Here is a 16,060-nt window from a genome sequence, read left to right as displayed (position 1 = left end):
GATATACTGCTTTTGGGGGTGTGTGAAGGTCAAGTTTTCCACCTCTCAGTCTATTAAAATCTTATCATTAAATCATCTTTTCCTCAACCAGGAAATGGGAGTCAGGTGCTCTGGTTTCATTTCTGCTGGGATTTCAAACCTGCTGCTATTATGTTGAGTTTTTGCATTTGCAGTAAAGCTGGGTACTACTATTCCCTCAAAGGAAATTTATTTTTAACCTTAAAATATCCACAAAAATTACTGGTTGGTTGGTTGGTTGGTTGGTTGGTTGGTTGGTTGGTTGGGGGTTTTTGTTTGGTTTGCTGGGGTTTTTTCAATGTTTTTTTCCCTCCATACTTTGGCTAGTTTTGTAGAGCTTGAGTAATTACATTGAGGAGAGGTCAGAGGTTAGGAGAGATGGAAATTTTTTCATTTAGCAAATTACTGTCTGGAAAAGTTAATAGAGCAGAGAGTATAAAAGTATTAATTGATGCAGCAAGCATTTCAGGAAGAAGCAAAAACCTGGAGAAGGATTTTTGTGGCTCCAGTCAGGTATCAGTTCTCAAAGACCTGCAGTCGTGTGTGGAATAAGTATTCAATACTGTGCACAGGGTAAACTGAGCAACACAGCATCCAAGGAAAGTGTTCTGGATGGGTTGGCTTTTAGATCAGACTACATGTATCATGTATCAAGAAAAAAGAAAGGAACTAAAATGGTTTGGGTTTTTGTTTTGTTTTGGAGTTTTTGCAGTGGTATGGAAATATAACTAGGAAACTAAGAAATAACTTTCTGGCATAATCTTTCCAAGGAAAGAGATGCCTTAGCCCCACAAACAATTATGATAAAAAGTGAAGACTATGTGCAATGGCAGCATTCCCCACTGATGATAACCATAGGGTGAAAGGGGTACCTTTGCTCCATTCTCAAACTCCTGGCTCTGGAAAAGTGGGAAGCTTAAGTTTGGAATGTTGGCACTGCAGACAACAATCTGATTTCTGTTACAAGAGGGAGGAAAGGAGAGAAATAGCAGTATTCACTTTCTCCTTCCTGAGTAGAAAGGTCAACAATAAAATGGAGAGTTGGATGCTGGAATGGTTATGTTTGGGATTCTCTTCCTCTCAAATTAATGTAAAAAATGACTTGGAGCTCAAAAGGGCAGCAACATGAGAGAGCCCTGATTTTCCAGTTCTTGATGTAACAATGAAGCACTGCTTTTGGCTTTGTCAAAACTTTATGGAAAAAACCCTGAGCAACTGAAGCTGCTGTTTAGACTTTCCCAGTAGGAAAGGAGGATACAGAGCTTCCAGCTTGCCACAGGCATCACCTAATTCAGTGTTTAAAGATGTGCAGTAAGGAAAGGCTGCTTCTAATGCATTGCAATGAAGTGTCTGCAGATAAGAAAAACACTGGGAGGGAAGTTAAGCTGCTGCTTGTGATTGCTGGTTTTGACAGCAGGAAGAGACAGAAGTAACTTCTCTCTGAAATCATCCAAACTGTTCCCGATTCTTTCTGTGCCTTTTGCAAGGGCAGCCATATACGGCAGCCCAAAGGGAGGGCCCCTGCCTTGCTCAGGGTGGGACTCGGGGAGCTGTGGGCAGAGCCGGGCAGCAGCTCCTCTCCTGCCCCTCTGCAGGGACTCCGCGGTGTGCAGCAGCCGCCGGGAGAGGGACACGCCTGGAGAAAGTAGGTGCTGTTTGCCAGCTGCTTTCAGGTGTTTCTGTGCCGCGTCTGTGGGATGCTGTGTGGGGATGGAGCAGCCCAGGAAAGGTATTCCAGGCTTGCATCTCTGCCTAGCCAGCCTCAGCACCCCAGAGTGCTGAAAGGATGTTCTTAGAGGTGCTTCTCAGGGACCTGCTGCAGGCTGACTGGGATGAAGGGCTTTGTGCTTTAATGTTTGCACCCTCCAGCTGTTCATTAAGAGAGCTGCTGAGGGAAGGGATGTATTTCTCTCTTTGCACCAGGACTGGTGTGGAAGTGTGAGCTGATGCTTACCTGTCCATGAGCAATGTTAAGAAACAAGCCATGTGTAGGAAAGTCATGTTAAAATGTATACATGTAAATACTTTGTGGAATAACTTGGAGGGCTCTGTTCAGATGTACTGCACTGGGAGTTCATTCACTACACATGAGGAGCTTTAAGCAACAGCAAAAAATAGGCTTAATTTAAAAGGGGGGGGTGTGAAGGCTGAAATTGTCTGTCTAAAATATTCTACTGAGGCTAAAGTAACTCTGAATGTCGGGTGTAAAAAATAAGGCAGTTCAAAAAAGGACATCCACTCTCAGTCTTACAAAATTATTAATGTTGCTGCTAAGAAATTGCTGCTCTGTATTAGCAGAAATTGAATTCTGCTTTATGAAATACATATTGACCTAGAAGAACCATATTATCTTTTCTATTTTGTCTAGGTACTTGTTTGAGTAGCAAAATTAGCTGTAAACATGAAAGGGCTTGGAGAAAATTGAGGATCAGTCCAGGAGTCTTTGATCTTTTCCCTTGTACCAATATTAACCTCCCAGTATCAGTTATCATTAATGGCATCCTCTTTTTTACACTTGAGAAAAGTTGTTCCAGAGTACTGTGGACTACAAGATCGGATCCCATGAGGTGACTGAAATAATTTAAGTCTTAAATTCTTCCTGTAATATTGGTGCTTTAGATAAGTTCTTCTGGGGTGTAGGTGTTGGAGGTCAAAGCCTCATTCAGATGTGTTTTGGGCAACATTTCATTTTTAATCAGTGCACTTCAGGAACTGCTCAGCTTAAAGTAATCTGGTAGGATCAGCTCTCTCTGCTGCTGCACAAGTGTTGCACTGTTTAAATAGTTCTAGGCTTCCTTCAACATTGTAATTTTGAAATGAATTTTCTTTCCTTCCTCCAGAAGTCTCAACCTCCTTCCTTTCCCAGACTCCTGTTCCTTGTTACTGTCTCATAGATTTTTCTGACTTAATTTCAGAGGATGTGAGTGACAGCAGGTGACAGGCTGGCAGCTCACACTTGTGTCACAGAGAAGCTCCATGATAACAGCACAAAGTCATCTTATCAGCTGCTGGACAACCTTGGGCACGGAAGACACCCAATCCCTCCTTCATGATTTTAAATATTGATCAGAGACAGCAATACCTGGCTGTTGCTGCAGGATGTCCCGTGGTGGTGCAGAAACTGCTGCACACCCGCTGTGTAACCACCGCGGGCAGGATCAAGGCTCCTCCACTCTCCAGCTGAGCACTCTGAGTGGAAACAGCAAATCTGCAGCGTTGTTGGAAGTCAGGGGGAGCCTCAGCACCATGCAGTATTCTCCTGTGGCACTGAATGCAGAGCCCTCCATGGATAAGGGAGCTGGGTTTGCCCAGAGCAGCCCCAGGGAAGGCACAAAGGCTGCAGCCTGCTTGGACAGTGGAGCCGGCAGGGCCCGGACCATGGAGTGCTTCCAGAGCCAATATCTGGCCAAAACCAGCACCCAGGGACAGGTCTACAACTTCCTGGAGAGGCCCAGTGGGTGGAAGTGTTTTATCTATCATTTTGCTGTGTAAGTACATACCTTTTCACATGATCTTTGGCGTAAGAAAAATCTGAAACTGCCCATTTAATCAGCCAGGAATCAGTACTTGATCTCCTGTGTTCAAAACCTGTTCCATGAGTAATCCTCTCAAGGCAGTGGAAAAGCCAGTTCCTCAAAGAATCAGCCACTATGTGCATTATCATTTCCAGAGAAGGCTTTTTATTCTTCAAATGATCTTTGTTTTCAAGGATGTACATGTATATTTGGTATTTCTGAGGGTATGTCCTCTGTGCTCCTGGCACATCTGATTGCTGATTGAGCTGCTTTACACTGTTCCAGCTTCAGACACTGCATTTTTTAGCAGATGTGGCAGGTCCAGCTGTGATGAGACACATTCTGCTCTTTTAAGTTTGTTTTGCTCATGTTAAAGAGCCAAAACAAGTAATTTGTTAGACAAACATATAATATTACTAATTTGAATTGATTTATAGTCGTGAACATGAAATGAGTACAAACTTAGTGAAATGTTTTTCATTATACCATGTATGTAGTACATGCAAGGAGGCAATTAAGGCTTCCATTTACCCTTGTAAAGCAGTGGTTGATATATTAATCCAGCTGTTACTGTTTTCTTTGGTTGCTTATGGTATCTGTCAAGCTTAGCAAAACCTCAATTACTGTTCTGAATGCTGCTTAACAGAAAGAGAATTTGTCATCTTAGCTGTAGAAAGGGTCCAGTTGTGCTCTCACTGAGACCAGAGCAAGTTTTACTGGCCAGCTGAGCCAAAAGGCCTTGCTTTTATTATAAACTTTGCATATTTCCTAAAGAAATGCAGAGTGTTGAAATTACTCTGTTTGTCTGAGATAAACTATGGCCTGATTGCATTTTGGGAAAAAACTCATTATCAGTGGCTGCAGTCAGGAATTGCCCAGAGAAATATATGGTAATTCTAGGGATGAGTACTAATGCTTCTATTTAACATAAAATAGTCTCATTAATACTTGCTTCCTTTTCCCCCCTTAATATCATATATGTATTTTTGAAAGGATTTTTTGATTAATGAAATTTCTCCAAGCAAAAAGATAAAGCCTCTTTCAAGGACTATGCTTATAGCATGCTTTATTCCTAAGGACTAAAAAGATGTGATTTGTGTAGATTTAAATATATGAATAGTCATGATTTAAGGCTAGTTGAGACTTCTAATCTTGCTAAAATTCATTTGTTTCATCATCTGTGTTGCTTTTATCCCCAACTGAGGTTGACCTTTAATATGCACTTTTTTATTCTGAAGTGGGCATTAAAATAAAATAAAAACCTCTATACACCCCCTCAGTAGAAGAAAATTGGAGAAAATACTGGTAATACCAACAGCAATTGTTTTTTTTAAAGATTCCTACCATTTACATGAAAGAATATGTAAATTGAGTGCTCTTATAAGTTATTTGTCTTCGAGGCTCCCAGAAAGGAAACGTTTGAAACAGCTTTTGGCAAGCATTTTGTCTCAAGGATATTTTTTCTAATAATTATCCCAGTAACTACATGATGTGTTCATTTAAATAACAAGTTTCTGTTTTGGAAAGAACATGCCTTATAAGATTATATATCATTACAGCAAAACATTGTTAAAAAATAAACTACTAATCTAAAATACACTCAATTTTATAATTAGAACAACCTGTAATTTGTTTTTAAACAGCTTCCCGTGTTTTATGTGTGGGTTTGGAGGTAACTTAAGTGCAGCTGATTGGTGGTGATGATTATGATGATTTGTTATTTTCCTAACAAATCCAAACTTTCAAGTACATGGCTGATATTTGTGTAGCCCGAAGGAGCTGGATGTGCTCTGTCCCTTTTGTCCTTCATGTGACACAAAAATCAGACAATTTATTTACAAACTTGGGGGAACTTTCTGTCCAAGAGGGACTGGAGTCTGTTCTGATCTGGAGTCAGTTCTGTTAGAAAGAACCTGACTTTCCAAAACCAGGCAAGGTAAGGGAACAGCAAGTGCTCCAGGAGGTGACCTCTTCTCATTCTGAAATTACCAAGATAAGCGCTGATAACACTTGTAGAAAGTTTCTTTTAAGGGAATAAGCTCAGGGTTCTTATGGAACCTTATAACAGTATTAGAAAAGGGAATTATTTTTGCCTAATTAAATCTAGAATTTGTATTATTTTAGTGGAGTTATTGGAGTTTTAGTGGAGGTTGAAATTATGGTTTCAAAACAAAATGTTTGAAGGGGTGAGTGGGTTGAGTGGGTGGGTGACCTCTTGCTGATCTTGAAAACCTTTTCATTTGGATACATTTCTAGTTTAGGACTGTGAAATACTTCACTTCCAAAAAGCCCAGTAGAGTAGAGGATTTCACTTAGGAAGAGCTGAGGGCTTGAGAAGCAGCTGCTCCATGAATTGACAATGTATTGATCCAAACCAAGCAATTCCTGTGGCTCTATAAGAGCGTTGGGGTGTTGGAGATCACCTGTGTTAGAGCCCAGCTATTTTCTGTGAGGTCCTCAGTCCAGAAAAAGCAGCGTGTGCCTGGCTTGGATTAATTTCTAAACTCAGCTATGCACTTGGTTAAATCACATCCAAATGTCAGGTATTAGGGTGTAGCCCTCATATTTTGTCTCTTGAAAGAAAAATACAACATGCATTGGTGATGAGTTATTTATGGCAGTGACCTTACTTGGCAAACCTACACATTTAAATCATTTAATTGCAGGCGGAGTCTTACTTATGTGATGGATATATTTCTGAAGCCTACATCCATTTAGTGACTGCTGGAATGGCTCCACTGTGGGCTGGAATGTTGTGTCCGCCTGGCTGGCTGTCACTTTACACTGTCCTGTGAGCCACGGAGGCCACCTTGTGTCAGCCCGAGGTGATGTCGCAGTGTGGCTTCCAGGCAGGAAACCCCTGAGTGTCCCCACGATCCATCGTGTTTTCCCCCTCAGTTACACCCTGCTCACTGCACTCCAACTCCCTTTTTGTGTATTTTCCATTTCTCTGGAGCATGCAGGGACTGCTAATTTTGGTCTATTGTGCTGCTCTTGCCTGGGTAGATGAATTTTTCAGTTAAAAAGCCAGATGTAGAGGGAACCTGGGTTTCTTTGGACTAAGAAGTGAGGGAGCAGGACAACTGGCTAACACTGAGTGTGGTGAAAGAGGGAGGAAGGAGAACCTGGGACTGAGACACTGAGGTCCACGTTGGTTTGTGGTGGAAGCTGAGACTGGTGGCAGGGATGCTGAAACTGGAGGAAAACAATACAAGAGCAGAGTAGCTCAAGAACAAAGAGAATCTGACAAAGGAAAGAAGAAAAACAGGTTATGGATACAGGCACAAAGGGGACAGCTGAAAATGGTCAAGAAGCTCAGAGAGCCACTGGGAGGAAGAGGGGTAAGACATGACAGCTGGGAGCTAGGGAAAGCGGGGGTGTGGAATTCATGATGGGACAAGGAACCTTTCACCCATAGGCAACTAATTTGAATCTTGTCCAAGGCAATAGTTCAACAGAAGAAGAAGCAGTGATGGCTGTGGGGAGATACAAAAGGAGTCCCAGTCCAGTTCCTAGCAAATGGATGTCACATCATCCCTGGAGTCAGCACAGCTGGAAAGGCTGCTGTCAGGCACTGGAAAAACCACAGGCTGGCTGGGAGTGGAGGCAAGTCCAAAGCAAAAGGGACGTCCAGGACAGGGACTCTTAACTGTGTTCTCAGGCCTGCCATTTTCTTGCTGTGTAACACTGCAAAAGCTTCAGTGAGAACTTGCAGCTGTTCCAGGTCACTTTGTGCTGGTTTGGCCACTTGTTAAATGAGTATCAGACCTTGCTCTCATTCAAAAGTTAGACCACCCTTTGTATCCCATAACTTCCTTTGGGATGAGGTGAGCTGATCTACCAGCTCCTTGCTAACAAGCCAGCGTGGGTTCTGCTCCTCTCTTCCACCTCCAGCACTCAGCTTGCTCCTTCCAGCTGTATTGTGCTTTGATAGTTGAACTTGGAGTTAACTTGCATAGCCAGTTGAGCTTCTGACACTAGCAGAAGCTTACCTCAGTGGGAAAGAGTGGATTGTCTTCAGTCAGGTTAGTACTGCACATGAAGCACCTTGAAACACTTCCCCACTCTTGTTTTCTCAGTGGATCAAAATTACTTGTTGGATTTCATATAAAATTGTGCACAATAATTGCAAAGTAACATTGCAAATCATCTGGCAAGTACTGCAGACCACCTGGTTTGACTGCAAAACAGTTCATAAATGCAGATTTTGGGTAGCCATAAAGTCTGCTCTGCAGGCTGCCTGGAGATTTCTGGGGAAACAACTCCTCCAAATGGTGACTTAGAGAGGGTAATGGCTGTTGCTCCAAAATATTCCTATGGGATGCTGCCTGTCTTGGGGAACTGTGAGGTAGACAGGGAAAATGAGTATGGTTTCCCAAGAGCTGGCATGGTGGTTTACCAATGCCAAAAGAGCTCTTGGTGCCCCTCTGCCACCTTCCCTTTTTCTCTTCTGGACACACATTTCTGCTGCACAATTCGTGTTTCTTCTGGCACTCACTGGAGGCCTCCTACGCTTCATCAGCTCCCTGTAATGGCAGGAATCTAGATCAGCAGGAAATGGGAGCTTTTGGGACCTTCAGGAGTTGCAGCATGTCAGCAAGTGGTCTAACTGGGCTGCAACCAGCACTAACACAGTTGGCCAAGACTGGAATGGAATGAGGCAAAGTTCTCTTTCTTTTTTTCTTTTTTTTTTTCCCCACCGGAGAGCTGTGGTGTGAGCTCAGTTTTATATGAAAACATGCCCTAGATTTACTTTGCTACCCCTCTCCTCCTCCAGACTGACTCCCACAGCTCCTTCAAAGAGAAGCACATGTGCACACACACACCAAACACACACAAAAACACACAAAAACATACACACACACACACACACACACACACACACACACACACACATACACACGCACACACGTTCCTGATCCCAGCAGGCTGTTGAAAAAAAAAACTCAACTGAACAATTACTGATGAATAATTGAAAGTGCACGATCCTTACAAAAATGCGAACAACATCAATAACACCATTGACTTAAAACTTCATTAGGAAAGTACAAAAAGATCAAAAAGCATGTTTATAAAAGGGGGGCTAGCCAGCAGAGGGTTTTTTCCTTTAGAAAAGATTCTGTGTACCAATGTCTGTGTCACTGTGAGTAATACATGAACAAGTGAATTCGGATTATTTGCACAAATTAAAAATTGCAATTTTTTCCTATTATTGTTTCCCCTCAGACTTTGCTTTCTCAGTTTTTTTTACTTCCTCCAACTCCATGTAAGAAATGCTAGTTGTGTTCTGTTAATTGAATTGCAGAAGTTCAGAGCCACCATTCTGGCTGATATTCCATTTTTGTTTGGCGTACAACTGTTGCTGATGTAAAGAACTTTAAAAGGCAAAATATGTAAGGGTCTAGTGGTTCCATTTAATGGGGCACTTGCCTGCATATATTTTGATTCTTTGAGTGTAGCAGCTCTTTAGTGAACTGAAATAAGTTAGCATAGTGTTCTCCAGCTCCTATTTTTATCTGGAAATGAAGCATATAACCCATTATTTATAACTGTTTATCTCAAAGGGACTGTCAAATTCCCATTTCTGTCCTTTCCACAATTATCTCTAGAATGCATGCAGATATTTTGCTTTTTCCAATGATGTGACTGTAATATGACCAACACAAGCAACAACTAAAGTTCAGAGTAATTATAAGCACATGGCTGCTTTTGAGATTCTGGCTTTGACCTTGATGTCACAGCTTAATTCTGGACATGGTGTACTTTCATAAGAGTAAGGCCTGTTATTAATATTATTATTATTATTACTCATTACTTATTGTGTTTAGGGTGTTACTTGCCAGCATAACAGTTAATTATTTGGAATTTTATATAGAAATGTCACTGACAAAGTTTTCAGTTTAGAACTACAATGTCTACTTTTCATCTGTGCACTAACTACTGAGAGGTACTAAGCAGATGTCTCTGATGACAAGCTTCAGGTACCAAAAGAGGAGCAGGATTGAAGAGAAGAAGCTCAAGAACTCCTTATTCATTAAAGTGGGGTGTTCCTCTTACTGCTTAGAGTTGCATGGATGAGATGGTGGAATGGCTGAAGTTGCTAATGAAGGTACGCTGATGTTAAAGAAAATTGCCATTAGGGTTCTGTAAAGTTCCAGGATTTGGTTTTTCTAAAAATACATGGGGGTAGTTATTAATTTTGAACCTCTCTTCCTAAGGAAATGAGGTTTCTGCAACCACACTGTCTGAGCATGTCTGTCTGAAAGGGCCTTACCAAAAAGCTTTGAGCCAGCTGGCGAGCTCCAGCTAACATGGACAGGGGATGAGGCATGTCAGAGATACTGTGCTTCTTCTCATTTGGTTAAAACAGACATTTGTCTAGAGGAGAGAGAAATTAATATCCCCAAGATGAGAACACTTCACTTTGAGGTCCTTTCGATTGTTTGGCACCAAGGAGTCTTTTCAGGAGAGAGATGTTAGGAAAGCTCCTAAGGAAGAACTTGGGTCTGGGAGTACTTCATGTTAGGCACCATCACCTAACCACAGGGCACAAAGCCACAGCATGAGTAAGTTCTATTTTCATTTTTTGAATTATTGATGACTTTTTCCATCATTTCTGTAAGAAATTAAATCCATCTTATTCTAGAAGCTCAATTTTGTAATAATCTGAGCAATTAATATACATTAACATCTGCCCCCACGGGCTAATGTTGTTTCTGTAGTGACAACAAATACTGTAGCCTGACATTGCAGTGGTGCTGTTGATGGAATTTGGTTATGCTTTTGTGGGAAAAAAACCCCTCTGTTCTTACAGGAACCAGCAAAATAAAAATATATTCCTTGGTATTAATGTTACAATTGCTCATGAACTCGAGGACTCCACATGGTACCAAATTCAAGAAGAAAAGTGATGATCAAGCTGGCATTAACTCAGCAGATGTATTTTCACAGCATCATTAGATATATTTGTTGTTTCCCTATCCTTCTTCTGAACCCAAGAGACATTATTTAATGTGATTACTGTGAGGAAGCTGGTGTTGCATTTTGAATGGTGGTTGGAATTTCCTGTTCCCTTGGAGGCGTGTCCTAAATCACACGCCAAAACCTACTGACTTTTTGCGTTGCAGTCAAGGTTGGTCATAAAAGTATCAGAATCATCAACACTGAAGTCATGATGATGGACTGGTTTTGTCACTGTTTAAAGAACTGATTATGTCTCTTCTAGAAAGTCCTATCTGTAGAATCAGAGTGGAAGATTGCAAGACATGCAAAGATAAAAACAAGAGAAACACAGAAGCACAGACGTCAGTGGAAGATATGGGCACTCAGTGGAATCAAGGAGCTTAAATCCCAGGAAAGGCAGGGCATTAAATAAAAGGTTTCAGTAAGATCAGTGCTCCTGGTGGTTGTAAGGGATGCATGAATGCAATTTGTCAGTTCTGAAGTACTGCCAGATAAACTTGTAGAAAAAGCAAAATCCAAATCTTAGTGCTCTTCAAAGAACAGCAGTTAAGTTAGGCTGTCAAATGTTTGGAAATGTGAAGTGCTCATTACTAATGGAGCTGTGGATGTGTTATAAATAACATCCAACAGCTTGGGTCAGTAGATCCAGAAAGCTGGTTTCACGTGGGAGATTTTTTTGTGGGATGTGTGGCTCATGCTGTGGTTTGAGCAACATTGGTTTTAACTGTTGCCCTATTTGTGATGAATTCTGTATATGCAGGTAATTTCACTATTTGTAAGTGAAACTTTAAATTCCCTTGGTGTTGTAGAAATATTGACTTATTATTTCTGATAGGAACCAGGAGGGCAACTTCATGTTACATGTTACATGGCATTTCTGGGTGCAACTCAGAAGAGACAGCTGAAAACAGATATCCTCAGTATATCCATGCAATAGGTAGGATTTTCCTTTGATTGAGGGCTTCAAAGCTCTGAAAATATTTTATGCTGGGGTAGAAAAATGAAAATCAGATATGGCCAAATTCTCTGCTAGGCATGCTCCCTGTTGGTAGTCCAAGGCTAGGCAGGTTTCCATTAAACCGTGTCTGGCCTTCTTCTCCACTTCTGCTGAAACCAACACATTCCCAGACTATTTCTAATTTTAACAGATTGGTATTTTCAGCAGAAAAATTGTCCCTTTACCAAAATTTCCAACCAACTCTAATTTGTGTATGATCGCATATGGATAAGCACAGGACCTTTCAAAGACACATCAAACTTCAGGAGCCTGGAAACAGATTTATGAGAGAACTGAGGGACATCAAAACTTGCCTACAAAGGCATGGGGACAACCTTCATGACCTAGAAACTCCTTTGGATAACAAAAATATGTAAGGACCAGGAATGAGGTTTCATTCAGACCAGCAGGAATGTTTTTCAGGAGCGCATGGTTATTCAACATGAGACAGTGGAGTCCCATTTAGAAGAAAGTGTTTCATTCACTCAGGAATGAGAACATGCACTTTTAGAGTATGAAAAAAGAAAAAATGCTCTCCTTAGTTTTCCTGCCACAAAATGACCAGTTGAAATAGAAAGCAGCCCGTGCTGCCGGAGCCCCTTAAAGAACTTTCTGTTTGCTAAACTCATTTATTGTCCCTAACAACAGGCTGACTTAGAGCTTTTGGTCTCCTTTTGACAACTCTGTAGTCTGTCATCCAGAAAAAAGCTGAAACTCCAATGGGTGTAGTTGCACATAGATTTACTTGGACATATTAGCCTAAATTCAGTCCATTTTTCTTTTTATTTAAGCCCAGCTGAAGCAACTGCATTTCTTCTTCCCTACTGTGATAGTAGGCTGGAACATTTTGGCTTAGATTCTTAGACTCGTGGGACAGTTTGGGTTGGAAGGGACCTTACAGATCATTGAATTCCACCCCCTGCCTTGGGCAGGGACACCTTCCACTAAAGCAGGCTGCTCAAAGCTTCTGGAGAAAATAGCAGATAGAATAAAGGACTATCTAAGGAATCTAAAAGGCAGGGTTTCCATGTACTTTCAGCTGGAACATGTAGAAGCCATTTGCAGTTATCTACCTGGAGGGCTTTCACAGAGTGAAGAGAGGCACAGCAGCTCAGTTTTGAGGAAGGAACAGGACACATTTGGCTGTGTTAAAATCATCAGCAACCCACGGTCCAGGACACTCAATTCTACAGAGCATGGGTTTTGATAGCTTTTCCATAACAATTTTTGTTGATTTGCTTTCATTATAAAGCTCATATTTTTCTAAAAGTTTTTTTTTTCTCTAAAAAAAACTTTGCAGGGTCAACAAAGTTTGGTAAAGCCCAGAAGGCCCCAAAGCTACTGTTTTGTGCTTGGTTGCCAAGGAGGATATCTCTATCTGTGAATTTACAAGTTTGTCCCCTCCCCACCCATCCCTTTTTTATTGTCCAAGAGATAACATTCTCACAAGCATCTGGTATATCAGTACCTTAAGTGCACTTATCTGCAGGAGATAAACAGAAAGCCCCACGTGCACAGTTTTTGCTAGAAATGGAATTATTTGCTGCAAAACTTAAAAAGGAGGGATTATGACTACTCCTCCTTTAAGAACTTCCATTAGGCTTGTCTTCCATGGAAAATAAGTTTGTTACAGCATGACCTTTGAAAGGTTCACCCTGGAGAAAGTGCTTGACATCATTTTGCTCTCAGTGTTTAGTTAACCTCCTAGTTCCCAGTGTTTGTAGGCTTCAGTGAAGTGTGCTCATGGTCAATAAATCCATTAAACAGAATTTTTCCCTGGCTACAACAGCAACAGAAACATGTTTCCAGTCACGCCAACTCCTCTCCAAAAGGAAGCAATGTTTAGGAGGACCAGCACATAAAGAAGCACTTTAATCTGGTTAACACATGGGTCAGATTTAAGGATGATGGTCTAAAAGCTTTGAGGAGAAAGCAGTTGTATTTTTGTGTATACCTGAGGCTTAAGGAACTGAGGAGAAGTCAAGAAATACTAAAATTTTGTTTACATTAAGAAGATGTCTCTTGAGAAAGCATGACACTTCATCTTCTGTAAGTGTGAACGGTGTTACATGAGAATCTGAAACCAAAGGGGAAGTTCTCAAGTGCTCCTCTTTCCTCTGATATGTAAAATATTTTTTTTCTGCTCGAAGAGAGAATGAGGAAGAGTCTGCAAATAGGTGATCGGGAATAAATTTCCATCTTCAGAAAATAGAATTGGAAAAGAAAGACGGGTGTTTTGAGAGGAAATACTTCATTATTTTTAGTAGCACTGTGGCAGAAAAGGGAAAAAAGTATTTGCAGAAGTAGCAGCTCAGGTTGTGGCTCAACATCCTCAAGAATCACAGAAAGAATGAAAGAGGACAAAGTACTAGAAAGGAGAACCTCAGTTCCTTTAGGATAGGAAAGAGTAGAGCAGCTCTACTAGTTGGTAATTGTTTATATCTCCGCCTTATTAACTTCCTGCCTTTAGGAACTGAACAGCTGCCAGTGGGTGAAACTGTTCTCTGTGGATGCCAATAATTCCCTGCAAGCAAGTAAACAATCACACCCTGTTTTCTCACCCTCAGAGCACAGAGAATTGTCCTTTGCAGGAGAGAGTATGGATAGTAGGGGCAACATGAGGAAGCCGGGCTGGAGCTGGTGGGGAAAGGGAAATTGCCATATGTCAAGCTTTAAATAGCTTCACCCCAAGCCAGCAATATGAAACACACACCCATCCACTTGCCTTACCTATAGGTATCCCAGAAATCCAATCAGAAGTATTCAGGGAGACCCAGGATCTGTTTGGCATTTGATGACAACGTTAACACTGTTAGACTTCGGCATTGCCTTTGAGGGACAGCTTCTCCCTCAAACCAACACCTGCAGTGCGACCCTGAGACAAGCCCAGAGGTATTCAGGGAGGAGCCTTGCTGGGGTTTGCCTGTGGACCATGCATCCAGCTCTTTGCAGGGAATTTGGCACTCACCCTAGCTTTTATCCCCCAGTGTGTTTAGATTGGTTTGAGCTATGTGTAGCATTCCAGAGGCCGTTAGGAGCAGTCCACGAGGAGCTTTTCTGATTGCCTGAGAGACAGAGAGGTGTAGCTTGTTGGGTTCTGCAGATCAGCTGGAGTTAACTGAGCTGTTTAAGTGTGGACTCATCAAAGCTAACCTGCATTGTGGTGTGTGGCCCAGTGACAGTGACAGTAACTTAAAGGAAGCTGTGAAGGCAGCATGCCCTGGCTGCTGGCTCAGAGATATCAGAGGGGGAAGAAGATGCTGCTCCACTGTGCTAGAGAAAAGGTGCAAAAGGGCTGTTGGTTTCTCTGGGAATGGATTTACTTGGGGTGCAGGGAGGACTTGACCTTTTTTCCCACTACTTGACTGCAACCCTTTTGTCATACCTCAGATACCACTTACTCACCAAAACTCTACCCATGGCTACGTTCCAAGAGCCTGCGGTGAGCACTGAGCATAAACTGCTGCAGGTGCACACAGGGACATCACAGGCTAAACACAGGCTAAACCCTGGCTGTGGGGCTGCTGTGTAAACCAGGGGTCCTGAATGGCTCTTGGCTCCAGCCCTGTCCTGCCTCCCCCTCCAGACACACAAATCCAAGGGGAAAGCAGTCCTAGGTTCTTCACACTGAGGGTGTGTCCATCCATGAACTGCTGCCTGGGTTGTGTGGTCATGTACTGTGAGATCACTGCCTGGACAAGAACAATTTTGGCCTTGTATTTGGCTTTGTATCTACCTTGACATACTCCTGTTATTTTTGCCTTCTTAAGTCTGTCCAGCTCTGGCTGAGAATACCAGAAACTGTCCCTCATCTGTCTCAAATGCAGTTTCTCAGCAATTCCAGTAAAGGACAGGCAGCTCTACTTCCATGTTTGTTCCAGAGTAGTAATTGTGTTCTTCCATTCCCTCTCACTTCAGCAGGTTGCTGTGTCCCCATGGAGATGACAGCCTGCCCACAGCAGGGTTTTCTTTTTGTTTTGGGATGTTCTTTTAATGTTTGGGGGTCCTTTTTTAATTTTTTTTTTGGTTGGTTGATTGGGGGTTTTGTGTGGTTCATTTTGTTTTGTTCTTTTGTGGTTGTTGCTGTTCTTGATGCCCTCACTAAATCATGAATCTATGCTTGTCTTTGACTTTTCCCCACTGCAACTGAATTTGTACTCAGCTCATGTGAGCTGCCCTTGCTATTCATTGGGAAGGAGTGACACTCACTGGCCAGAGGATATAGTGTCATAAACTAAGTGAATTTAAAAGGGTCCTTTGAATGGTTTTAGTGTGTAATTTGGAAATGGGAAAAAAAAATCTCAATACATAAAACCAGGAGAGAAGGTTGTGAAGCTCATAAACCATGAGAATGTGGCTGAGATCTGTCCTGAGCTAAAGGTGCTGTTACCCTTGACTAAGATGTATTCTCTGGATCCCTCTTCTCTTATATTGTGGACCAGGATAGGTAAATATCGAAGAAATGCAAACTTAACTCAGAGACAATTGTACATGTACAGCTCTAACCGCTACTTAGGAAATCTGTTTATTAATGGTGGCCCTAATCTTCTCAAATCTCCACTTGTGA

At 41.9% G+C, this 16,060-nt stretch overlaps 1 protein-coding gene across 1 annotated transcript in view; it reads left to right on the top strand.

Annotated features, from left to right (window-relative positions):
- The first annotated feature begins 3,117 nt into the window (after positions 1-3,117).
- LOC115909979 (potassium voltage-gated channel subfamily KQT member 1-like) overlaps positions 3,118-16,060 on the top strand; it is a 407,425-nt gene continuing 394,482 nt past the window's right edge. Inside the window, exon 1 of the mRNA XM_030959748.1 lies at positions 3,118-3,506. Coding sequence (XP_030815608.1) covers positions 3,118-3,506 — 389 coding nt within the window. The remainder of the gene's footprint in view (positions 3,507-16,060) is intronic.

Source organism: Camarhynchus parvulus, chromosome 1A (genome assembly GCF_901933205.1).
Source record: "Camarhynchus parvulus chromosome 1A, STF_HiC, whole genome shotgun sequence".
NCBI lineage: Eukaryota > Metazoa > Chordata > Aves > Passeriformes > Thraupidae > Camarhynchus > Camarhynchus parvulus.
Note: the sequence above shows the minus strand (reverse complement) of the source record. Positions and strands in the feature narration are given on the sequence as shown.